Below are 25283 nucleotides of genomic sequence, written 5' to 3'. Positions count from 1 at the left end.
GTGTTCGCCGCCGTTCGCCGTTCGCTGTCGCCTTGGCTGGTGTTGTTGGTATTGTTGCTGGAGTGCTGTTGGAGTTCGACGACGGTTGTCGGTTGTGTGTTGTTGGGCTTTGTGCTTTGTTGGTTGGACAACACACATACACACGCGCATACACAACGGCACATTGCCGTGGCAGCAGAAGCAGAGGCTGAACTGAACAGCGCCACAGTCGCAGCCGCAGCGAAGACGCGCTCGCCGCTAGCAGTCGCAAAGCAGTCGCGTACTTCACTTCCGCCGTTACCGTTAGCACCACACAAAAACCGGACGACGACAAAAAAAGCTCCCGCCATCCGTCGCGCCACAAACAGCAGTAGCAGTAGCAGCAGCAGCAGGCCGCAACTGGAGCCCCGCCGCAGCAGCAACAATAAATAAACAATAACTAATATTAGCTATTTTTTCTACCCTCTCTCTAAACGTAATATCATCCTCGAAAAAATAATATTCAACTCAACCACAACAACAACAGCAACAACAACAACAACAAAAGAAGTGCAATTTTTTTCAAGTGTGACCAAGTGTGAAAACAGAAAGAAATCAAAACAAACGAAAACGAAAACAAGAAACCAAAACAGAGAAGGAGGATCAAAGCAACTCCAATTGGAATAATGATAAAGCTGTTTCCCAGCTCCTATTGTCGGAGGGGTAGCGATATCTGATAGACGAGAGACGTGAAAGACGGGGCACAGGCACACCGACAGACAATATGGGTGGCAAATGCAAATGCAAAAATAAAACAAACGAAACGAACAACTGTTTTCAGAGGCCGCTACCAAAAAAAACTACCAACTGAAAAAATATACAAACAGCAGCAGCAGCAGCAGCAGCATTAGATTAATCCCCCGTGAAACCGCACCACCGCAAAGGAGAGACGAGGAGAGCAAGGAGTAGGCCAATAAGAAGAGAAACGGTTCCTAATACGAAGAAAAACGGAAGCGGATACAGGAAGGAAGAAGCAGCAGCAGCAGCAGCAGCAGCAGCAGCAAATAGAAAGAGTGACCCTTTCGCCTTTGCCTTCGTCCAAGCCAAGGTCACAGATCGAAGATGGCATCGCAGGAGTAGCCCACAAAGGATATTTACATATGGAAAGGGAATCAAAGATCCAACTGCATTTATCGCGCGCGTGTGTGTGCATTGTATTGTCTTGAATGTGTGAGTGTGTGTCCTTTTTTTGTTGTGAAACTTGAAGGATGAGCTAAAGGTAACCGAGTGCAATAGTAACATAAACGTAACGGGACCTAGAACAAGGAATAAGCAACAAATATTACAAGCAAAAACAAAACAAAAGCTTAAAACAAACATCGGGCCATCGTGGGTAGGAATCGAAATTCGAAAATCCAAGTTCTGGCATTGACAGCACACATAAGGACCGTCGCGGGGGGCACCCCCTGTGTGTGTGTGTAGGAGTGTCCGCAGCCTGGAAAAGGAAATCTTTGGAAATTGGAAAGAAAAATGAGAATTAAAATGCCAGCGGTCCGAATTGCACAAGGTAAGTGGCGCTGCTTTGGAAAGAATCAAATATTCTCAGTGGAATGTGCTCCTATTATGGGATCTATTGTTAGGGATTGTGATTCCAATTGGATGTTCATCTTGCTGGTTGGGCGCACGATGAAAGCTTTCCCAGCTGTCATCTCCATATCGCCCTTGGGCTGTCAAGAACAACTGCAACTCTGAATCAAATGGTTTGGGAAGAACTTGACTCATGGAAAAGCTGCATTTATTATGTTTCGGGGTCACTACCTGTCATAGTTTGACTTTTATTTGCATTCCATTCACTTTTAGTTATAGATTGTGTATCTTAATCTACACTTTATAAGAAGATTTTCCCTCCGTTTCGTTTTAGTTTCTTCATTACTCCTAGAAGCCTTTTGCTATTTTCAATCTCTGACCCAATTTCCATAATCAAATCATTGGACATGCAGAAAACACACCTGCAATCAGTGACCTCCATGGATAATCGATAATTTATCGTCTCTGTTCGATAAATGTGCCTTTTGGTTAAATCGTTTGCCACTTTGTCCATAACAGATTATCCCCAAGTTCATGTGAACCTAATAAAAACTTGGTCATATCAGTGCACCCTTCCCACCTGCCACGAGAGCCATATGGAACGGCACGTCTCCTCCCCCCGTCTCTCTCGTTTTGTATCTAGTGGGAGTTATCGCCGAGCGATATCGCTATGCGTTAAATCAGAGCGCAGTCCGTCCATCAGCTCGTTCGAGGTGTGTCCCGCCATGATTTTTCACATTTTGGTTTCGCTTTTTTCGCTTTTTTTTTGGCTTGTGCTGATTTTTGTGGCATTGGCGTTGTCGGGCTGTAAAGTCAGTCCCCAGTCTGGCATACCCTTTTTGATTTTGTTTCGATTCCACGAATGCCCTATCCCAATGGCCGAGGGTCTCTCGGATCGTTTTTGGGGAGCTCCGTCGCTATTTCAAAGGGAAATCAAGGTGGCCGTAAACCCATAAAGCAGCGGTACGGCACGGCACGGCACGGCCGTCGAGCGATGCCTGCCCATGGGTGTATCCCCCCCATATCATTGTCATAATATGGATTGTAGCCGCCCGCCATAAAAAAATATTGTGGATTGTTTCGCTCTGCTTTTGGTGGTTTCATTTTTTGCACAGATTTTCCACACACACTTTTTTTTGTTGCCCTGAGCGGGGAGGGGGTCAGTGAGGGGGTTGTGGAGAGCAAGCAGTGTTATCGGATAGATATCTAGATAGCGGGAGTGGACAATGACGCACTTCGGTCAGTCGAGGAAAGTGAGAGCGAGAGCGAGAGAGAGAGAGAGTCACGGACCGACCCCCCTTCTCCCACGAAAGTTTTCTTTTTTAAAACAATTTTAATTGCTCGCAAAGTTGTTTGTTTCGGTTCTTTTTTTGTTGCTGTTGTGTTGCTCTTTGTGGATGGCTTATTTGTTTTACAAATCAAAGTCAACAAAAAGCAACAAGCCAGTACCGACCCCCCCCTCCACCCCACCACTTGCCACATTTAGTGTTGCGCTTTTTCTTGATAAAAAGTAGAGCGACAGCTGACGATCGCTTGGACCGACCTGGGCCTGAGGTCTGGTTCCGAGAAGACTGCTTGCTGTCCCCCCTTATCGATATCTCTCAGCATTCTGCTGTCCCCGAAAATTGCTGTTGTTCGAACCTCCCTCCCACACTCCCGCAGTAGGTAGAGGTGGGGTTGGGGTAGAGGATGTGGCTGGGACTGGGACTGGGGCTGGGGCTAGGTCTGTCCTATCATAATTAATTGCTACAATTTCAATTTTGATTTTCGATTCTCTTGTTCTTGGTTTGGGTTTTTTTGTTGTCTTTTTTGGGGTCTGGGAATCTTTTTGTTGGAATCTTTTGGAAGCAGATGAACATTTTACAGCATTTCGTCATGCCCGTCACCCCAATGGCCCCAAACGGCCTCTGCCACTGCCTCGCTGTCTCTTATCACAGGTGTTTATGGGCACGGAGGGATGGGTGGTTGTGGTCTCTCGCTTATCACAGGCGCTGGGGCACCGGAATGGGTGGGATGGAATGGGATGTGTGTGTGCTTCACTGATGAGTAATTTCCGAGAACAAGTCTTTGGTTCATGTACGACAAGTGATTGAGAAGTGCCCCAAAAAAATAGGGGAGTGGGTGACAATTACACAGAGAGTGGGAGAAGAGCGTGCTGGAGTGGGAATATTTGTGAACGTTTAAATTAAGCAATTTCCAATGCCCTTTGACACCCATTGAAGGCTTCAAGTGAGCCTCGAAATGAGTGTATTCATGGCTCGTGGCATGCCGTTCGGCTTCAATGCACTTGCAGCCTGGGCCGTGGCTCCTGGTCAGCGCCAATCGAGCGGCACGCGTCCGTTTCGCCTTTATCGTTCAGTTCCTGGCTGCAGCTGGAAGTCGGGCAGGGCCTGCACCTGCAGCAACCCACCTGACCTCGAGCGATTCGATGACCGATGCCGATTCCGCTACCGATTCCCTCCCCACAACCCCGCTGGAGTGCTGCAGGTTGGGCATCTCATGGTCGAGCGGCGTGTCCTCGTCCTCGTCATCGTCCTGGCGCCTGGCTGTGCCTTGCATTTGCTATTTTTGCTGTTGTTTTCCGTGCCTTTTTCGCTTCGTTTCTTTTAATTTGATTATCGACCAAACAGTGTCCATTAAATGGGCGAAAGCGACCGACAGGCCGACCAGGCGACCAGACCGCTGCCACTGCCGCTGCCTCCATGTCGATGTTTTTTTATTGTTATCCTGCCGCTGTTTCAGGCGGCGCCATGACAACCACCGACCACCGATGGGTGCTCCTGGTGCTCCTTGTTCCTGCTTTTGGGCTTTTGGCATTTGCAATTGTTATAACAAATAACAGCAGCAGCAGCAACTGCCTTCTGCCTCCTGCCTCCTGCCACTGGCTGTGCACCCGCAGTGTCAACGTGTCGTCATGTGGACGTCAAACTTTTGTCCAGCTGCGGCCACAGTTTTGGGATGCCCCCTGCTCCCCCACCAAACAAAAAAAACGGAAGGGGAGTGTGGATGCCAAGGACTGGGAATGGAACTGGGACTAGGACTGGGCTGAATGCCAACTCTTGTATTTATGTATAATTAAACTGCTGCACAGAGTGGTGGTGGGGTGCACGCTGCATGGAGGAGATGTGCAAATTGAAACGGGTCTCCGGCTCCGCCAAGGGAGAGCAAGAGCGAGAGCGCCGGTCGCTGCGGGAGAGACGCCAGAGCCAGCCAGCCAGCCAGCCAGGACTCATATGCGAGCAGCAGCAGCAGCAGCCGGGAGTCCAGACAGCGTCTCTGTTCCTGCCACACTGCCACTGGCAGCATAATCAGCCACAACAGCGGCCCAGCAAGTTACTTCCGCTGCGGCGGACTCTGGGAGTTGCTCGAATCCATCGCTGGGTGTCCCAGGGTTTGGTGGGGGGGTTTTCGGAGTCCCATCATCCGGGAGTCCAAAAACTGTCTTCAACTGACGCGGCAGAGAGTTGTCTCCGCCCCGCCGCGCCGCCACTCGTGCTCCACGCCGAGGTGCATCCGCTTGTTGGTGTCCCCGAGGACCTCCGCCACTTTTTGTTTGTTTGTGGATGGAGCTTCATAATATTTTCTGGAATTGTTTTGCTCCCGCTTTTGTTTTCGCAATTCGCTTTTTGGCTTTTGTTTTGCTTTGTTTTCATTTCTATTCTAGGCCTTGCCCCCCGCCCCTTTGCTTTGGCAACTCCTTTTCTTGGTGCACATTTGCTGGAGAAGATCCTTTTTGCCTGTGCGAAGAAGTTTTTTAACGGGCAGAAAAGTCAGGCAGCGGCACAATGGACACTACAAAATCTGTGTGAATGCCAAAGGAATTGAATGAGTGCCCAAGAATGAATACAAGCAAAAGGTGCCTGGCTATGCATTTAATTAATGCGTAATGTAAAGAGTTCTGTTGACCAATAGCCAGGGTCCGTGGCGTATACGCAATGTTCGTTGCAATCAAAGCAAAATCTGTCTCAGAAATGGTTGAGAGAGAAATGTAGCAGTGGAATGGATAAGCTGTTGGATTGGCATGAAAAGTGGAACAAGTGGAGCAGCTGGACTTAGGAACTGGAATTTCAGATGAGGCTGTAGAGGCTGAAGAGTCGAAAAGATCAATCTATGAACACTACAGCAAAATTTAAGCAGTCTAACAGCATAAAGAGTGGAGCTTCGGATTGGAAACTAAATTCCCAAGCAGTGGTAACAGCATAGCAAACTTCCTTCATCAATGGAATGAAAAGTAGAGTTAAGAGAACAAAAAAATGTCTCAGTGCCACGCCACGCCACCCACAGAAGCCAACAAGTTAATGAATATTTTGACACCCTGCCCCACCATCCACCCTCCTTTTTAACGCTCTTTTGTTTTGCTACGCAAATTCTTTGCATTATTTTTGTCCTTTTTCGTGTCCTTTTTGGCCTTTTTTCTTTTACTCGCGTTTTCTTTTACTGCCCTTCAGTTTTTTATGTTTTGCATGTGTTTTATTTTTCTTTTGTGTTTTTATCCGTTTTTCCTTTCTTCAGAATTTTGTTAATTTTCCTTTGCCTTTCCTTTGATTTTCTCTTGGTTTTCCTTTCCTCGTGTCGTTTCTTTTTTTCTTATTTTCCCATCTTTTGCTTGTTGTTGTATGATAAAGAAGAGACCACCAAGACCACCGCCTGCGTCGCTTTTCCGTTCGTTTGCCTCGCACTTTGGCAAACTTTTCACTTTCACAATGTTGTGGGTGGTGGGTTGGGTGGTGGCTGCAGTGTCTAGAACTTGGCACCTTTGTCATAGCTCCCAGTGGGTGGCCCCGCCTCCGCCCCCGCTCTCTCTCTCTCTCTCCCTCTCTGTCTGTAAGTAAACACAATTGTGTATTCCTTCTTTGCCGGCAGTTCCTTCTCCTCTTTTCCTTTGCCACGTAGCTGGCGAGCAAAACAAACCGCAAAATGCTTCGTGGAGGCAACATCTGATGACTGGCTGGGCTGGGCTGGGCTGGGGTGGGGCAGGGCATGGCATCCTGTCAGTGCCCTACCCCTGCGCACGCGCCTCCCCATTCGCCTAGGCGCGAGTTCACATTTCAATAGCATTTCCCGCTCTTATTTCCAGTTCTTCTATCTTGATTTTTTCCCTAATTCTGCCCTCTGTTAGCCCCCGGAATCGCGGAGCACGTGCCACAAGCGAATCCGACACTCGCTCAAACACCGGAAACGCGCGAAGATCCCCAAATCAAAATATTCCAGCCGAAATTATGGCACAATAAATCATAATTATTTTGCATAAATTAGGCCAAGATCAAATAACTCCTCAACAGGGAGGAAGGGCGGAAGAGCCATCGTCTGAGGAGGAGGAATCGGTATGATTAGTCTCAGAGCCAAAGAGAGACCCAGGGAGAGAAGTCATTCATTAGGATCCATCCGTAAGGGCTTGGCCAGCGCCTACGCAAGTGTCATGCCACAGAGCCACCAAAACGAAACAAAAACAGAAAAAAAGAGTTAAAGTTGGAACCAGCGTCCGTCCCCGTTAAAGACGTGGAAGAGAATCATCTCTGAAGAAGAGTCTGCCCCTGCGAATGATGATGATGATGGGACGTAAACCTTTTGTCTTTTTGGTCTACATGGGGTCTCGTCTCGTCTGGTCTTGTCTCTCCTCCGTCTCCGTCTCCGTCTCCACCTCCACCTCCTTCTACTCTGAGGTTTGTTTCGCTTCTTTTTGTTTTGTTTTTTAATTGAGCCAAGCAATTATTATTTCGCTGGCTGCGACTTGGACTCACTCATTCATTGATTCGTTTGCTCATTCATTGCGTTTATAAATAGCTCATCGGTGGCTTGGGCCTGGGGTCCCCAGGTCTTTGGGCCACAGACTGAAAATGATGCACGGCCCACGCAATCGGTCGTGGTGGTGGACCCCAAAAGTGAGTCCACACCCAGCGAGAAGAGGTGGGTCTTGGGTCCGGCACTGTTTTGTGTACAGTGCGTTACACAGTTGTAAATCTGCAGTTTCAATTGCAATATCGGGAGATAAATTATTGAAATCAAATAGTAATAAATCGATTATAATCGATTATATTTTTAGTGCAGCATTCTGTTATCGTTGATCAATATCAGCTATCGAAGATCGATATAAATCGTTAATTGTGGATATATGTACGTTCTAAGCCATCAAAATTCCATTAACTTCGATCATTTATTGCAAATATTTACGTTTTGAATGGCAAACTGATTTACACATTCGAAACGCACTGTTTTTGATTCCCGTATATCGGTTACAGTTCTTTGTTGTTTAGGTTTTTGATATATTTTTGTTGTTGTCTTAGATTTCACGTGGATCTTGTGGATGGATTCTTCTCTTTGGGATTTTGTTGGGACACCCATGTGGGTGTTTTTGGCAGCGAATTCAATAAAAACTTCACAGCCAATGAGCTGTGCTTGTTGTTGCTGTTGTTGCCGTGGCATGTGACCAACTCCTCCTCAGACTTATACCGGTACACCGGTGATTGCTGCTGTCGTTTTGTGGGTGTGGGTGCGGCCGACGCGTCGGCTGCCTGGACGGACGGACGGATGGCTATGTGCTGGAGATGGATGCGGTTCTGTTTGTTATGTCTTTTGGGTCTTTTTTTTACTTCTGGTCGCTGTATTTTTTTGTTGTTCGCCTTCGTTTTTGAGCTGTGGCATAATTTAATTCAATGATTACTGATTTTAAAACGAAACCAAGATGCGAATCCCAATCCGAATCCCAATCCCAATCCAAATCCAAAGACGCGGCGCACTGCGACGCGTGCGTTGCTCTGTGGCTCAAATAAATAAATCAATCATGGCCCCAAACGAACAGCTACGCTTCTCAGATTGAGGTCTGGTCTTCTTGGTGCTGCGCCCAGGGGACGCGCATCCAACAGTGAGGAGTGGGAGGGTGGGGCAGGGGCAGGGGCAGGGGCAGACCCCACCTTCAAATGCATGTGGATGGATCTCGGGTCCATGGCACTCCCCATTTCCGTTTGCCAGCGATTTATATCGGCCCATGGCATGGGCCCATGCCCGCTCCCTTCCCTTCATCCTGTGTCTGTGTGTGTGTGTCTCTGCCTGTGCCTCTGTGCCCCACGCATCTTATCAGCATAATTATTATCATTAAGATGCCATTGTCACATTGCCATTGCACACCTTAAATTGGAGCCTGGCTGGCAGATGGAGATGGAACTGGGTAGATGAAGCCTCAGATGGAGGAGCCACGGCGTTGGCTTTGGCTTTGGCGGAGTCTTACTCGAGTTCGAGTTCGAGTTTAAGGAGTAGAATGATCGAAGGGGGGGTGGAGTGGTACATTTATTATTTCTTGGGCATTTCATACTTTTATTCACGAGTGCATTCATTGAGTCTCACTCTAAAGTGAGTGTACTCGCAATCATTATGATTTCTTCTGTTCTAATTTGTCCTTCGCTACTTTTATTTTCTATGTCCAACATCACCTGTCCCTTGGGCCTACTTTATCACAACTATTTACTAAAGGTATGTACATAAGTATATTTATGTCCATATGTAAATATACCCCCATTTATGTACATGTGGTATGTACGTACATGTGTCGTGTAATTGTCTGATATTATTTGCCCATCCCATTGCACGGTTTCGCATTGGGAATCATTTTATATGGTGGGGCACGCGCTTGTTCGCCAATCGCCAATCGCCATTCGCTGCGCTTAATTCACATGCGTCACACACACACACACACACCCATGCACACCCATGTCCCCCTTTCTGCCACGCTGACGTGTGTGTGAGTAAATTGGCTCTCTTCTGCAGTCTGCATCCAGAGTCTGTCTCCAAAGGAGCGCTCTGCTCTGCGTCTGTGATCTTTGTCAACGTTTGCTGCTGGCTTCCTCTTCCTCTTCCTTTTCCCATCTGCATCTGCATCTCCTTCTGCCTTTGTTCATCTGATCTGCACTTCTTCCCACCTTATTCCACTTCTCCTCCTCCTCCTCCACACACTTCACCGTTTTTTTTTTGCTCATTGTGTGTTGTTGCTGCTGCTGCTGCTTTTGTTGGCGATGTTGACGCCTCCCCTTTTATTTATTCATTCATTTTTTGTTGCTTTTCTTGTGCCAGAAAGAAGAGTGAGAGAGAGCGAGCGAGAGCGGGAGAGTTTCCAGTTACAATTCCACTGATAACTTATTTACTTTTGTGGGGCTTTGGGGCTGTGGCTCGCCGTTGGCTGCCGCCCTCTCGCCAGTGACTTTCCCACTGCTCGGAAGCCCCCCACTGGAATCAGTCACGGGTAGAGGAGATTCATGTCGTGTATTTGCCGTGATGGTGTGGTTGGGACTGGGACTCTGCCCTGCTTTTGATCGATCCCCCTCTGCCTAAGCCTCTGTCCAGCTTTGGTCTGCCCTACCCACACACACACACACACACTGGCACTGGCACTGGCATACCTGACGACCGACACCCAACTCTGCTCGCTTCGGTTTTGTTCGGCTTTCGTTACGCTTCGTTTGCGTCTTGTTGTTGCTTCGCTTGGCCCCTGGGATGGCACAAAGCGAGCGTCATCATCTTCGTATCTTGCGGCTTCGTGGCTTCGGTGGCGATCGAGTGAGAGAGTGAGCGCGAGCCGAAGTGGAATTGGAATTGGGCAGGCAAGCAAGAGGCGGCATTGAGCAGGTTTTTGTTGCTCTTCCCCACCACAGCACACCCCCCTTCGGTGATTGCTTCGTGTGGCTTATCTGCCGCCGTGTTACGATTTTGTTATTGCTTTTGACTCTCTGCTTCACACCTGTCTCCGTCTGTCTGTCTGTCGATCGGTTGGTAGGCCCCCCCATAACACCCCCACCCCTTGGACTGTGCTGTGTGCTGTACGTCAGCTGTCTCGCTCTCTCTGTCTCGCTTTGCGCGCTTGCTCTCCCGCTCGGTTTGTGTGCGTTGGACTTTTTGATTGGCCAGACCTTGATATCAAGCCGAAAGCACAATACAATACAAAACAGCGGACAACAGAGCAGAGCAGAGCAGAGCGGAACGGCACAAAGCCAAGCCCAACGGTCTCCGGCCTCGCCATCTCCATCTCCATCTCGCTCTGGGCTCGGCCAAGACGCCGGCGTCGCATTGTTGCGTCTGCGCCGGCGCAGCAGCCACAGCATCAATGCAGAGGCGACGCCATTTTGCAATCGCCATAAAGAAAAAAAAAGAGAAAAAAAATAAAGCATTTCTCAAGAAACTTTTGAGAATCTCTGGTCGTCACAGCGGGAGACGGGGCCACTGCATTGGTTGTCCGTCCCCTTGGCAAACTTATTGCGAAAGGGTTGTCCACCCCTCGAAGAGAAGGGAAGCCAGAGGGCTACTGATCTGAGGCGTAATTGAATCGCAATTGAATCCTGGAAATTCTGTGATTCTGCTGCCAAGAGCTCCGGACACCTACTTCTGGCTGGGGTCCAGAACGAGTGCTGGACTGGACCCCGAAGTGAAGTCAAAAGTGCAAAGTCCTTACAATGGATGTAAATTACCGTTGCACACACACACACATACAGCCACTTCCTGTGCGTGTTTCATGCCAACACACATTCATATGCTGCAGGAATTTATGCATCAACAAACACACACAGCAAAAGGCAAATGCACAGAAGAAAGATACAGCTGGGAGATGGTGATGGAGCAGGCAGCATGGAGATCCTTTTGCTCCTTGTCCGGGGCCCAAAGTCACTTTGCATCATCATTTCCACGAACACAGGAGTAGCAGAATGGTGGGGCACGGGTAGGGGTAGGGGTTGTACACAGTCGCCATTGTTGGGCCCAAGTTGCGCATAATTGAAACATAAAACGCTTGGACACCAATTCACAAAAGCCTCGTGCCCCAGCCCCAGCCCCCCAGGCACCCTGCCCTGAGGGGAGGGGGGAACGAGCAGCCCTTGTGTGCATTGTGCGAGGCCCCAAAGAAAAGAGACAATTGTGTGTAAGAAAATGCAAGTCCCGAGCGGTATTCAAACTCAAATGTGAACGAGATGAGGAAGGAAAGTGCCCTCGGAAGGGGCCTGCAATGACGAACCAATGTGTACCCTGGAATGTGCATCTTTCGTGTGGCAGAATTGGGACCTTACTGCTAAGCCACACTGGGAGAGTGACTGCTAAACGTTACTGTGAGAGAGATGGAAAACGAAACTGTTAAGCCACATATGGATGGGATAGATACAAATAGCGAGTGCTAAGCCACACTGTGAGAGATATGTGGAAAAAGACTGAAATTATCAGATCCGCTCAATATATTTTCGGTTTTTTTGCTGTTACCTTAGCAAAAGCTTTCGTCAAATTGGGGATACCCCTCGGCACAGGGTAAAATGAATGTTTGAGTGAGCAAATGAATGCAAGTGCAAGTGTGAGTGCATATGAATAAGTGTGTGTGTGAATGTTTGAGTGAATGAGTGCATAAGTGCGTATGTGATTTATGGCTGCCCTGTTGTTGGTGCTGTTTGGGCTGCTGCTCCTGGTGCTGGTGCTGCTGGTCCGTTGAACGATTTGTTGTAGAATTCAAGAGTGCCAAACCGCATATTTGAATATGGCAGCAGCTAGCCGAAAGGGTGGGGCACACATGGAGCAGCGAGTGTGTGGCCTGCAGCCAATGGATGACAGGGCTAAGGCTAATAGCCCACAAGGCAGAGATGGAGCGAAAGACAGAGAGGGAGAGACATCCACGTATTTGCCATCCTCTGTAAGAAATACTTCTATTGATTTCGAGCAGAAACTTTCTACGCTTTTCAATTATTTGAACCTATCACAGTGGCAGAGACTAGAACTCGCCCAGAGACAGAGAGAGACAGAGAGTGGCAATGACCAGGACTCGCTCCCACGAGTGAGTGTGTGCGTCAGCACTTTTCGTGCGAAATCCGGATCGAATGGGTGGGTGGGTGGCTGTCCATTCCACCGCTCACTTGACCTCCTGTTAAACTAGCCAACAAAAAGCGATGGCTCAGAACAGAAGAAAGCTGAAGGCAAAACGAGGAAAGGAAGGGCACAAGTGGAGAACAAACGACAGAGGACAGAGGACAGACACCCAAACACATGTACCACATAAATGGTAGGGAGAGAAGGACACAAAGAAGGAGAGGGAGAGGCAAACCCAAGGAGGAGTCAGTACCGACACAGACAGACAGACACAGAGACAGAGCTGGAGTCCGAAGAGTCTGTGGAGTCGAACATTTTCGCTACTTTCATTTGTTCGCAATTTGTGTTCTGCCCTGCGGTGCTCCCCCTGTGTCCTGCTGCTGCCAGTTGCGGTTAAGTTCTCCAAATTGCAGTCATAGTCTGGCTACATGCTGCATGCCACAAACACACACACACAAACAGACAGGCAGAGGCAGTGGCAGAGAGGAGCCCAGGACATGGCCAGCAGAATACATAAGAGTCGAGGTCCTTGGTCCTTGCTCGGATGCTGTTGCTGCTGCTGCTGCTGCTGCTGCTGGAGACTGTCCAATAAGTGGCAAAAACGACGCGTGCTATCTAGTCATCTGCAGCTGGAGCAACGACTCCTCAGTTCTGTGGCAACTCCGACTCCGACTCCGATTCCTGCAGACATCGTCCAAGGTCCACTTCGATGTGCGGCTGGGGAGAGCTGGGAGAGGGCGACTCCAACACGAATCACTCAGCCGCAACGGCATAAAGTTCAAGTTGGGGCGATTGCCGGAGAGAGAGACAGTTGCCACAGCAGCAGGCAGGCAGGAAGGAGGCGGGGAGGAGGCATGCCACAGACCAGGATACCAAAAACTCCTTCCAAGCAAATAAAATCAACAAAATTCAAGTTTTTATTGTTGCCTCGGCATGCAGCGAGAGTCGAGTGAGTCGGAAGCGAGTGGTGGCCAGAGTGTGGAGAGAGGATGAAGGAAGCTTAGCATTCGCTGTTGCAACCCAGCAGACTCCTTGCCACAGCCGACAGGCACATATGTATCCATGTATGTATCTCCACTCCACTCCACTCCTCTCCGCTCTCTCTCTCTCTCTCTCTCTCTCTATCTGACTGTGGACTACGTGGACTATCAACGTCATCGGCTCCACATTTGGTCTGTGTGTGTGTCCCTGTGTCCCTGGCGGGCTCTCGGTTTCAGCACCACTTCTGCACCTCCTACGCTGTGCTGCTCTCTGCCATCGGCATGCCACATCGTTTAAGTGCCGCATCCGGCTGTCCAAGGACGAGTCCAACTTCGAGTCCGAGCCGTGGCCCGAGCACATGGGAGACCCCACCCCACCCCTCCCACTGAAACGTAACCCGACGATTGGGGCGCTATTGATTTTGGGCCCAGAAGGGGGATGCACGGATGTACACCCACGTGGAGGGTGGAAGCCCAAATAGCGTGAGAAATAAAAGGTTCCACAGAGAGTGAGAGAGGCAGGAATGGGAATCGAAGCGGCCAGCCGAAATGGAGTGGAGACTGGTCGAATGGGTCCACGAATGACCGCCGCACCTTAATCTGGGGGATGTGTGCCTGGGACTCCGCCCACATTTCAGAGTTCGAGAGGAAAGTAAACCCTTAAATCTGGCATTTACACGACTATTTAAAGGAATGTATCCTTTCACTTAGGGAACTTTTCTACAGAATAAATTAGAGTGTCATTGAATCAATCATTGAACGGTCACAGAATTCTGCAATTGCATTTCGTTTTCCATTTCCTTTGTGCAATTGCAAATGATTGCAACCGCAATGCACTTCTATAAATAAATGTCAGCTCTTGCTCTCTCTCTCTGCCTCTCTATCGCTGCCCCACCTGTGCTCCTGTTGGGGATCGTGCTGCTTGGGGGCGAAGCCATTTAATTGCCCCGAACACGAGGAGCTGGCAGCGTCTGACCAGCGCGCCAGAAGCTGGCAGAGATTAGCCCTTCCTGCTGGCTAATAGCCAAGCCATAAAACAATAACAGCAGCAGGCAAATGGCTGGAAGCCATGAGATCATGTAACCCAGGAGACGTGTAACTGAGACGCTACGAACCATGGACCGACCACGGGTCCATGCCACACTCTGTCCCATGCTCCTCCGCTCCTGTGGCAGCCGCACCGAGAGCCGCGCGACAACTTTGACTTATTGCTGCGACAGATACAATTACAAACGATTGGGCCCTGGGCCCTCATGGGCATGGGCCTCTGCCTCAGCCTCAGCCTGTGGCTCTTGCGGTCAATGAATGAGTGCCTGAATGAATGACTGAATGAATGAATGAATTGTCGGTGGGGCCCGAGAGTTTTCTCACCTTTGTCTAGCTGCTGGTCGGGGATAGATCGGAAGCGATGCCAATCGCGATTTGTTATCATGGCTAACGACGATTCCAGGAGACAGACACAAAGCCCAACGATTGCGAGAGAGAGAGAGAAGGAAACCATATATCCATATCCGACTTCTCGACTGGCCCTTTTCCATAGGATCATCGAACTTTTTGTGGTGCTGTGTGGTGCTGTGTGGTGCTGTGTGGTGGCGTGGTGTGGCTCCTCCATTGTCTCTCCATTGCAGATGGAGATGGAGATGGAGAGTCTGTGTCGTCTCTGGTGCTCTGTGTCTCTGGCTCTCGCTCTGCGGTTAACCGAAAGTTGTCTATAAATTATTAAAATTGTCTCATTATTCATATAGAATACAATAGATTTCATTTACGTTTCATTTTATTGCAACACAAACACAAACACAAACAAAAACAGTCAAGAGCAAAAACAGGAACCACAAGAACCACAGAGAGCAAACACATCCGAATAGAACCCCTCAGAGACGTGCATGGAGACCAAAGACCATAGTTTTCAATTGTTTTGTTCGAGATTGGAAGATCTCGGATCCACCGAGATCTGGGTTGAGATCTGGGCAGCTGAATGCGTGGGAGAATTTGAATGAAGCAACAAAAAAAGCATCTTCAGTCTGTCAACAGAGACTCTTTTCTTGTGCTAAAAGTTCCATTGGGTTCCACTATTTTAATTAATAAATAAACCATTTAATCGTTAACAAATTCCGAATGCCAATGGTCAATGTCATGCCACAAATATGTTAACAATATTAGTTATTCTTTTTTATAAACATCTAATAAATAAAAGTATTCCTCTCTTTTCGTTGCAGGTGAGTTGTTCTTCTAGCCATGATCTGTGCCGTGGTCTGTGGCTCGGGTAGGTACCTGAACCTGCCTGTTGCCTGTTGCGCTCCCAGGGTCCGTCGGTCCATGGATAATCGCCGTCAGTTGTTTTTGGCATTTCAATCAGAGATCAGAGAGGGCTCCAGAGAAGAACAAGCCCAACATCCGAACATGGCCCCATTACATGGCCAACGCGTGTAATCGCAACATGTTTCCAGATTGAAGTTCAGTCTCAGGTTGAGGTTGAGTTTCGGCTCTGGCATGGGATGGGATGGTCCTCTAATTATGCCAGTAGCAAAGGTGAGCCATGGCCAGTAGATCCCACTGCTCCAGCCGCTCGTTAGCCTGGCCAAAGTGACTCTCTCTGTGGCATCGTTGGGCTCTTCGTTCGGTCGGTTGCTCGGTCGCTCGTCGGTGTGTTTGAATCCAGATGACATCTCAATAGTTTGCTTACTGCCAAGCCGGCAGTCCGCGGCAGTCCGCGGCAGTCCGCGGCAGTCGATGTCAAAAAAAAACCTCTGAGGGCGCATTGTCAATGTCCGAGCAGTGGATGTCAGTGGCTGGCTGGTTGGTTGGCTGCCTGTATGTTGTGGCTGGGAAACCGATTGGAATTTTCGTGCAGCAGCAGCAGCAGCAGCAGCAGCAGCAAACGCAGAATTTTCATTTCGTGTACGTTCTGCGGTGTTCTGTCGGACTGGCGCTGAGTCTCTCCCTCTCTCTCCTCGTTGTTGGTCGCTTAATTAGCAGCGCAGGGGGAGGGTAGAGTGCGGCAGAGTAGAGCAATGTTTCACCTAATTAGTAGCCTTGACTGCGGCTCCACTGATACGATGCGATACGATGCGATGGATGGCTGTGCAGGACTCTGCTGCATTGATGGATGGATGCTTGAATGGCATTCAACTTGCAGCAGCAGCAGCCCGAAAAATCCAAGCTGACATCCAAACTCTGTGTGTGCCACTGCCTCTTGTCTCTCTGTTGCTGCTGTTGTTGCTGTTGTCATTGGCTGACTTACACGACATCTATGCACTGTACATGGAGGGGCATGGGGCGCCACCGTCGCGGTAATGTTGCGTGCATGTCTTACACAATCCCAAAATCCCAGCGATGCCGCCGTACGCAAATTTCCAACCCAATGTTCCATGAAGGATGAGTGAGTTGAGTGGCGGGGAGAGGCTGACGACGGGCCACGATGACGGCAAAACTAAGTGAAACAAATCGCAGCTGCACTGAAATTCACCTGCATGCCGCACCACCCCCCGCACACACTTTGGCGTCCCCCCTCCTTCCTCCGACACGAGTTGAGTTGATTGGGAAAGGTGTCAATGCGTGGCGCAAAGGGCGAGAGTGCGAGAAATTGTCATCTCACTTACTTCCTTCCGTTTCTGAAGCTCTTCGGCGTGAGTTTATGGGAAGTTGTTATGTGAGAGGCGGGGGCGTGTATTGAGGTGGGGCTGCCATCAGGCAAGAGTGTGCGTGGGAATTGATTGAGAATAGTTGAAGAACGGCAAGGGGAAGAGTATTTTGAGTAGTTTACCCACAGAAAATATCGATGTACTTAGCGGGAAATAAACTACAATATGTGGTAAATCGATTGAAATTATTTTGAATTATATTTCCCATCGATTGATCGATTTTTTCACCGATAACTCGATAACTCAAGTGAGCTAAATCGATGGAAAGTGCTTTTTGTTGATAAATATCATAGCGTGACTTCATCGACTTTAATTATTCGATACAAAAATTAAGTTAGGAAATCGAACCATGAATAATTCCACGAAAAATCGATAATACAACGATAATAATCGATAGCAATTACCTTCATAATATGTACATACATATAAGAACTCTAATGCACAATCAGCAAAGCTGCCACACACACAATTTATGCTCGTACTTAGTCTGCTTCCATTACACATGTCTCCCCACCATGCTCCAGCCCCATGGCTTAGGCCCCATTGTGCCCGGACTCTCTTTCATGCCTCAAATCCGATTGATACCCACAGAGGAAGGGCTGGGGGACTCTGGCCGTTGCCGTGTCCGTGTGTGGGAGTGTGTCAGTGTGAAGCTTGCGGCATGTCCAACTTGCGGCAAGTGCGTGTAAATGCAAATGTTGTCAATGCGCAGCCGAAAATTGGATTGGTTTGTATTCTGGTTGAGAGCAACAAAGGGGAGGGGAGCGGGGAACGGAGCTGGAGTGAAGCTTTAGTTAAATGCGCGATGTTCGCACAGACCGCAGACGTGTCTCTCATCTGCCCTTGCCCCCCCCGTACGTGCCCCGTGTGCCCCATTTGGCTGGGAATCATCCTTAATACAAATTGCAAAAGTAACCGCGAACCGGGGCCCCCAGTCTTCGGCTTGTCGAATGCTTTTGTCGCTGACTGTTGTGGCTGCTATTGCTGCTGGCTGCTGCCTGCTGCCTGTGGTTGATTTTAAGCCAGAAGAGCAAATCAGGCAGCAGGCAGGCATAGCAGGCAGCACCCAGGCATCGGTTGTAAGTATCTCTCGGGCCCAAAACGACTGGGCATTCAATGAATTCAATTGCCCGACCGCAGACGGCAAACGTCGTCGTCGTCGTCGTCGTCGCAAAAGAAATCCAAAAGACAACGAATGCCACAAGCGAACCCTACGACCAGGGGCATATCCTGTAGGAGTAGGTTTTGGTGTTTTTTAATGTGCCAAAAAGATGCAGAAATAGAAGTCAGCAATATCTGGGAAGGATAAGCAAAAGGTCTTTATTTTGTTGATTTTTGTGGGGCATCACTGGGGTCTGCAGCATATCCACTGTCTCAACATGGTTGCTCCTGCTGTGCCGCTGCCTCTACAGGGTATTCGAGCGAACGAAACCAACACGATGTTGCACTTTCAATGTTACGCTATGCGATGCTGCCGCTGCCGCAGGTCGTTCGCTGTTTTGTTTATTCTATAATGTAGTCTTGTCCTCGATTGCGTCACTGTAGGACAGCAGGGGGAAGCTGGAGGGGGGAGACCTAGGGACGCACTAGGCCGTGTGTATGGCAGGCAGGCTCCAGCTCTGGGTCCGTCTCTGATCGTGCAGCTTCGAGAGACGTCACATTTTATATTTTTTTGGCCACATTGATATGCAAGTGACGACGAGCGATGGCTGCATCAGCAGCGGGTGGCAAGCAGCACAGGTGCCCCGTTGCAGATATGCAGATACATTTTTTTCGTGGTGGATATCTCTGCAACATGACTTTCAAACGTAATACAAACAGAGCTCGCTCATCCATATGGATGGCAATGGCCCGGCACCAGGCACCAGGCAACCGGCAACCGGCACCTCGTCCAGTGTCCATCTGTCCATCGACACACGGTCGATCACGCGGAGTGTGTCTGGCTCTGGGGCATGCCGCCTGCTGCCGCCTGCGAGCATCTTCTCGAGTATGCGAGTATCTACGTATCTGGCAGATACTTCAGCCGCAGACGCGACGACTTCAACTTTCAACTTTTGGCTGTTTTCTGTCGATTTGTGGGCCTTTATGCTTGCCTTTTTATTTGTAGGTTACTCCGCCGCTGCATGGTACAGTTAGTGTGTCTGCAGCAGGTTGCAGCATGTTGCACGTTGCACGTTGCACGCTGCACGTTCGCTTTGCTTTTGTTTGCTTTTGCAACATATTTGAAGGCCTTCAAGTGGCGGCACTAAGCGGAGCCCTCGCTCGCTCGCCTCTTTCAGGGTTTGTGCCACATATTCTGATGGAGTGCCTGAAGGGTGAGGGGGGAGGGGGTTAAATCAAAGATCTACTCCAAAGGGTGACCTTCAATGCCGCTGGGCTCGCAGGGCTCGCAGGGCTTCCCATGACACCTGCCCCCAACTGCCATGTCGCACACACAAAACACTTTCGGGCGCTGACATTCATCAATCAGTCGCACACACACACAAGCACACAAGCACACCAATACACACAGAGATTCATGCCTCATGCCACCTCCATTCATGGCACAATGGTCTCTGTGTCGTTGTCAACACTCTGGGCCAGGCCCCGGAGTACCGTTTGCGGTGTGTCAGCCCTCCTGCCGCCTGCCGCCCCCGCATCCATCCGGCTGGGAGTGTGGGAATCTGTTACCCTTTCTCTTGGTGCTGCTGCTGCTGCGACTGCCGCTAAGCAAACAGCAAATAACTTTTCCGCAACAGTTTTCCAAGCAGCGACCAACCACAGAGAGTCGAAGTCACAGAGCTGGAGCCAGAGCCAGAGCCAGAGACGAAGTCGCTGTGGCATGTAGCTGAAACACTTTCCAGCTTCATCTTCAACATTTTAGCTACAGTTTTATTGCCGCTTTGGATGCTGCTGCAACTTGGGCCCCAGATTCTGCTGCAGGTTTCAGAGAGCCAGAGAGAGAGAGAGAGAGAGAGAGCGAGAGAGATTCCAGGCCGCAGTCAGGTGCATTTTGCCATTGTTTCAAATGGTCTGTCTGGAGGCGCCCCCGCAGTGCCCCGCAACCCACACCCCCCCTCGAAAAGGGTGAGATCCCATCACCCACACTCGGAACTTGCCCCTCCGTCCCCTGCCTTCCGCTTTGGGGGAATCCGCTCAAGAAACGGAGCGGCCGAGCTCCACAATGAACACAAAAAAACACACAAAAATCAAAAGAAAAAGAAAAAGAAAAAGAGAGAGAGAGAGAGAGAGAGAAAGAGCGAAGAAAAGGTTGAACGTGTTGTTCGGATTATCCGTGAGATAATTTCACTGTGCCCCCAGTGCAACGTGCCCCCAGCAGCAGCAGCAGCAGCACCAGCACCAGTCCCTGCCCCAGTCTCAGTCTCCGTCTCAGTCCCATCTATGTGCCGCCAACTGTCTGCTGTGGGTAGCGATGCTGTCTTGTTCGCATTTGCTGCCTGTCAACGCTCCACTCGGACTCCGGACTACGGCGTCTACCTCCCTTTCCCACCCTGTGCAGGGGGTGGGGGGGAAGAGGATGTCATGTGCAGGCCATTGCCATTATTCCTAATTTCGGGCTTAAATCAGATCTCCAGGTACGCTCCCGTACACCCACTGCCGCCTACAAAAGCCGCTTGACATTCCCCTAAAAATCTCCCAAATACAAATCCAAATCCCCACAGTGGCAATGCCAGTGCCAGTGCCAGTGGCAGCTTCTTCCCATTCCACATGGCGCTTGGCGCTTGCTACTGGCAACTGGCAACTTGCAACTTGAACTGCCTGCAAGATGCTAACTCTTTAACCTCTCCCTCTCTCTGTCTGCCCCGCGGGGCATTGTAGGGCCCATTGTATTGTCCGTCGTTGTCCATTGTCGCCCCCCCCCCCACAATCCGTCGCCAGTGCCATCCCCCCATCCGCTGAATGTTGCTCTTGTTGCATGCTGCTGCTGCTGCTGGTGCTTGGATTTTCCTATTTGTTATGGGCTTTCCTCTTAATTTGAGGTCGTGAGAATCATGGCTAATTAATTGACTCAAACACACACACACAAATCCAAGCCACATACGAGTGGGAGTACGGAATGGGCTGCACATACTCGTATATGCCACATTGTGTGTGTGGCTGAGTGTGTGACTCTGGCAGGACTTGCCTTTTGATAACTTTATGAATCCCTAAAGTCTCCACCTATGCAAAGGATTGGGTAGAGAGTTTGATTTGTTCTCTTTTCCAGTGCAGCTTCACAGTTAAGGGTGGAATCTGCGTGCTCAGTTTTTCTGCCGCTGAGTCCTGACAGAGAGTCCCTAGAGTAGGGAAACTCTTTCGTTTCTTTCTTGCCGTTTCATTTCTCACATTTATTTATATTCTACTTCCAAAGGGTACTCTTATTTATTTCCAAATAAAGGAATCTTCTTTGCCATTTTCATTGCTCTTTAGTTCTGGCAGATTCTCGAATTATTTTCATCGTGAGAAATCCCTAAACAGATTAAAGGCATTCAATTCATTTCCTTCTTGTTTATGTTAAATATTTTCAGCTTGCTTTTGTTTTCTTCTTACTAGTTTTAATTCTTAATTTATATTTTAGCATAATTTATTCCTTTAACTTCGTAGCTTTCTACTTAATAAATTATAATTTTAACACTTGTGAATTCACTTCCTAAAACGTTTCTTTTGGAAATTTAAATCCTCCCAAAAAACAATCCATCACATGGGCTTCCATCAATGGAAATTCTCGAGCGCTTTCCGCATCAATGTTGATGTTGCTGCTGCTGCTGTTGCTGCTGCATGTTGCACTCGTATTTAAATATATTTATTGCCAACAACAGCAAAAGGGATGGGAGCAAAAGCCAGGGGGAAAATGCTCTTCTGGCGGGTTACAACAAATTACAGTTTGGACGAATTGGTGGAAAATTCCTAGACCCAAAAACAAAGCTAAGGTGAAATTTGTTATAGCTGTTGTTGCCCTTTCTGCTGCTGCTGCTGCTGCCGGTCCATGCCGCTGTTTGTAGCATGCTTCCGCATCGATTTTCACATTGGCCGCTGTCTCCTCTGCTGCCACTGCCGCTGCCTTTGCCTCTGCCTCCTTCTTCTGTTGTCGTCCCTCGCTCTTCCCTAAGTTCATTACAATTTATTTTTATGTGTAATGCAATTATTGTTGCTGCTGTTGCCTCTGCCGCTGCTGCTGCTGCTGCAGTTGCATGAATGTTTATTCGCGCTACTTGGCGGGGGCGTCGCAACCTGGCGACGAGGGGATGGGAACGGGAACAGCGGAAGGAACGAAAGAATTGGGGCCATGAGGCATTCGTTGTTTGGGGGGGGGAGGAGGAGGCAGGCAATGGCATTGGGGGTATTCTCAGTCGAGGTCTTTGTTACACTCTCGGACATGACAACGGTGGCACGACCACGACACATTGCGAATTTGCCATGAACATTTGCTGTTGTTGCCACTGCCACTGTTGGGGCAGGCACCGTTGGCGCTGACCTGCGCCGTTGCACTAAATACAAACACTCGCAACAAGACACACGGACACACGGACACGGGGACACACGGACACGGACACATCTGGCGCTGAAGATCGCGCGATTTCTTAATATGAGAATATTCCCACCATTGTCTCCGCTGATGAGAGGAGCAGCTCTCCATTCCTCCACCTCCACCTCAGACTCAGCCTTCAGCTTCTCCATCTCGGGAGTGACTGTTTTCGGGGTGACTGACTTTGGGGCTGAGGCTTTTGGAGTAGGTGACACGAGAAGGAGGTGGCAACATGGACTGTGGGGGAGTGTGTGGTGTCCACTCCAGCAGATTCGATTGCATGTGCAGCCCCACACTCCATGACACTCCACTCTCCACACTCCACTTCTCCCTTCACTCTGTGGCCCATTTAGCACTCGCGCTACCCACGAGCCGGCCGTCGTGCTACTCAGTTACTGTCGTGTATACCCTGCCAAAGAGAGGGTATTATGATTCTAGAAACACTCAAGTTACTCCCAAGTAAATCAAATGACATTGATTATCTGTACAAATGTCTCCTAAGTGAGAGGACACAGTTTTGCAAACGAATTGGAATCATCTTAATAGAAGTTGCACAGAATATGCCAATGACTATCCTTTCGCTTAGGGGAACTTTGCATGTACAACCAATGTAGGGTATCCGCATCTTTGGCTCTGAGGCGTTTGTTGTTTCTGTTACTGTTACCTGTGGATGGGCGCTGCTTTAATTCCAGTTATGCGAACTTCTTTTGTTTTCCTTGAGACGTGCAACAAGCAGTGGCACCACCGCCACCGCCACCCGATCACCACCACCACCACCGACTGCTCAAGTGCAGTGTGAAAAATTCCTCATTCCGCATTCACATGAATGGTGAAGCGGTGTCGGCCCTTTCCTCGGGGGTCATTACTGGTCACTGGTGCTGCTGCTGCTGCTCATGCCGTGGTGGAACGGTTCTTGCGTGTGCCACACGTGGCGTTCTCAGGGGCTCCTTTGCTTTGCTAATTTATTTGCACTGGAATCTGGAATCTGGTGCCCGGTGCTCGTTTTCTTTTCTTTTCTGTGTTTTGCTTTTTTTTTATCCCACTCTTAATTAATAATTTATGCGCTGAATTCGCTCTTTTCTTCTCGTTGCAGGTGAGTCTTCTAACGGTAACGGCACCAACACCGCCGCAACGGGCACCACATTGTGCGTCCGCCCAGAATTCCCACGTCTAATGATCACTGGTTCCACAAGTGCCACAAGTGCAGCCGCCCTCCCAATCCCAGCCAGTGAGTAATGAATGATCGGGCCAGCCAAGGGAATAGATTTTAACTTGAGAAAGAACTGATCACCGATCGAAGAAAGAAACTTGGAAAGTACTTAGGGGGGAATCGATCCAACGATGGGAATCTATAGGAATTGTATGTGAAAAAACTCCATTTAACTCCAGTTAAGATCAGTCAATTAGAAGATCTTCTAAAAAAAAGATCACGGGCTGCGCAGTGATGTTCATAACATAATCAAAGAATTCCTTGGGCATTCCCTAAGCTTTAATGCAGTCGAACCTTGATAGCTCCTCGATATACGCTGGGTGCAAATCGGGTCCATAATCTCTTGGAATCTTGGGAGTGGAGGAAGAGGAGCTGGAGCGAGAGCTCTCGTTTCTCGCATTCGTTTGGAACAATGGGGCATGCACCTGCGAATCGATCGAACAATTCATCAGGGCAGGGATTAACGAAAGATTTTCCCACAATTTCCCACAGCCAAATACCATTTCGTTTCTGCTGCTGCTGCCACTGCCCCTGCTGCTGCTGCTGCTTCTTCTGTTGTGCCTCTGTTTTGAGGCAGGAACAAGTATAAAATTTCATTATCGTCGCGCACTTGTGAAGGGAGCAGAGCAGCTTATCCCATTACACTAAGCGCATGTGTACATGCATCGACCGATCGTCCATCCTGTGTCCTGCCTCAGGACTCGGAACACTTGTTGGCCGCCTCATGTTTCAGCAGAAAAAAAGAGAAGAGAGATGCAGACACAATGCAGCGCCCCGTAGGAGGAAAATGCGAAAAGATCGCCCCTTGGTCTGGTCCCGCAGCCACTTGATTAGCCCCGCAGACAATGGGAGCTCTCTCTGTCTCCCTCCCTGAGAGAGAGCTAGAGCGAGGGGAGAGCTGTCCGCGGAATATATTTTGTCATGGGAAAAGTGAGGAACGGAATGGACGGGCGAGCAGCAGGTGACGGCCTCGGCCTCGGCCTCTGCTTCGGCTTCGGCTCCTCCGATTCCTTCGATCGGGGAGTACCAATAATTGAATTGATCATGATTCGGATTTTACTGCGTGTTGCCATTGTTGAGGCATGAGGATGCAGATGTGGCACAGCTACTGCTACCTGGATCGCTGTCTGAGGGTTTCGTTCCGTTGTGGCGAAAATCGCCAGGACAATGCTGCTGCTGCTGCTGTGTGTCCTGTCCAATATTTGCAACGTGTCATCGATCGAGAGAAGGATCCTTGAGAACTCACTCTCTCCCTCTCTCCCTCTCTCTCTCTCTTTTTATTGAATGTTTTTTGGTGCGTGAGAAAAAGGATTAAGGATTGTCGCAGCAAAATGTGCGAATGCGAGCGACTGCAAGGCGAACGACCTAAGAGAGTCCTGCGAGCGAAAAGGTGTGTGTGCAAAAAAGAAAAAACAAAAAGAAAGGATACAGTGACGTGGCGAATGAAAGGGGCTGGCAGGACAGGACAGGGCAGGGCAGGGCAGCTGTAGCGAGAGAGATGGAGTTGGTTCCTTTCGTGGGAAATTTCATTTCGTTGCACTCTGATTTTGATCCATTTTCCTTTTTTCCAGGCTAAT

The 25283-nt window shown here is 49.3% G+C and overlaps 1 protein-coding gene across 3 annotated transcripts in view; it reads left to right on the top strand.

The window, feature by feature from the left end:
* Positions 1 to 507: 507 nt before the first annotated feature.
* The window catches only part of LOC117893471 (B-cell lymphoma/leukemia 11A), a 47172-nt gene continuing 22396 nt past the window's right edge, over positions 508 to 25283 (top strand). The window contains exons 1-3 of one of the 3 annotated variants that reach the window (XM_034800097.1): positions 1186 to 1201; positions 1428 to 1525; positions 23590 to 23724. In XM_034800097.1, the coding sequence (XP_034655988.1) occupies positions 1489 to 1525; positions 23590 to 23724 (172 nt within the window). In that variant the 5' untranslated portion in view covers positions 1186 to 1201; positions 1428 to 1488. Of the gene's footprint in view, positions 1526 to 23589; positions 23725 to 25283 lie in introns of all 3 variants that reach the window. The other 2 variants (XM_034800123.1, XM_034800116.1) reach the window with 2 other exon arrangements.

Source organism: Drosophila subobscura, chromosome A (assembly GCF_008121235.1).
Source record: "Drosophila subobscura isolate 14011-0131.10 chromosome A, UCBerk_Dsub_1.0, whole genome shotgun sequence".
Lineage (NCBI taxonomy): Eukaryota > Metazoa > Arthropoda > Insecta > Diptera > Drosophilidae > Drosophila > Drosophila subobscura.
Note: the sequence above shows the minus strand (reverse complement) of the source record. Positions and strands in the feature narration are given on the sequence as shown.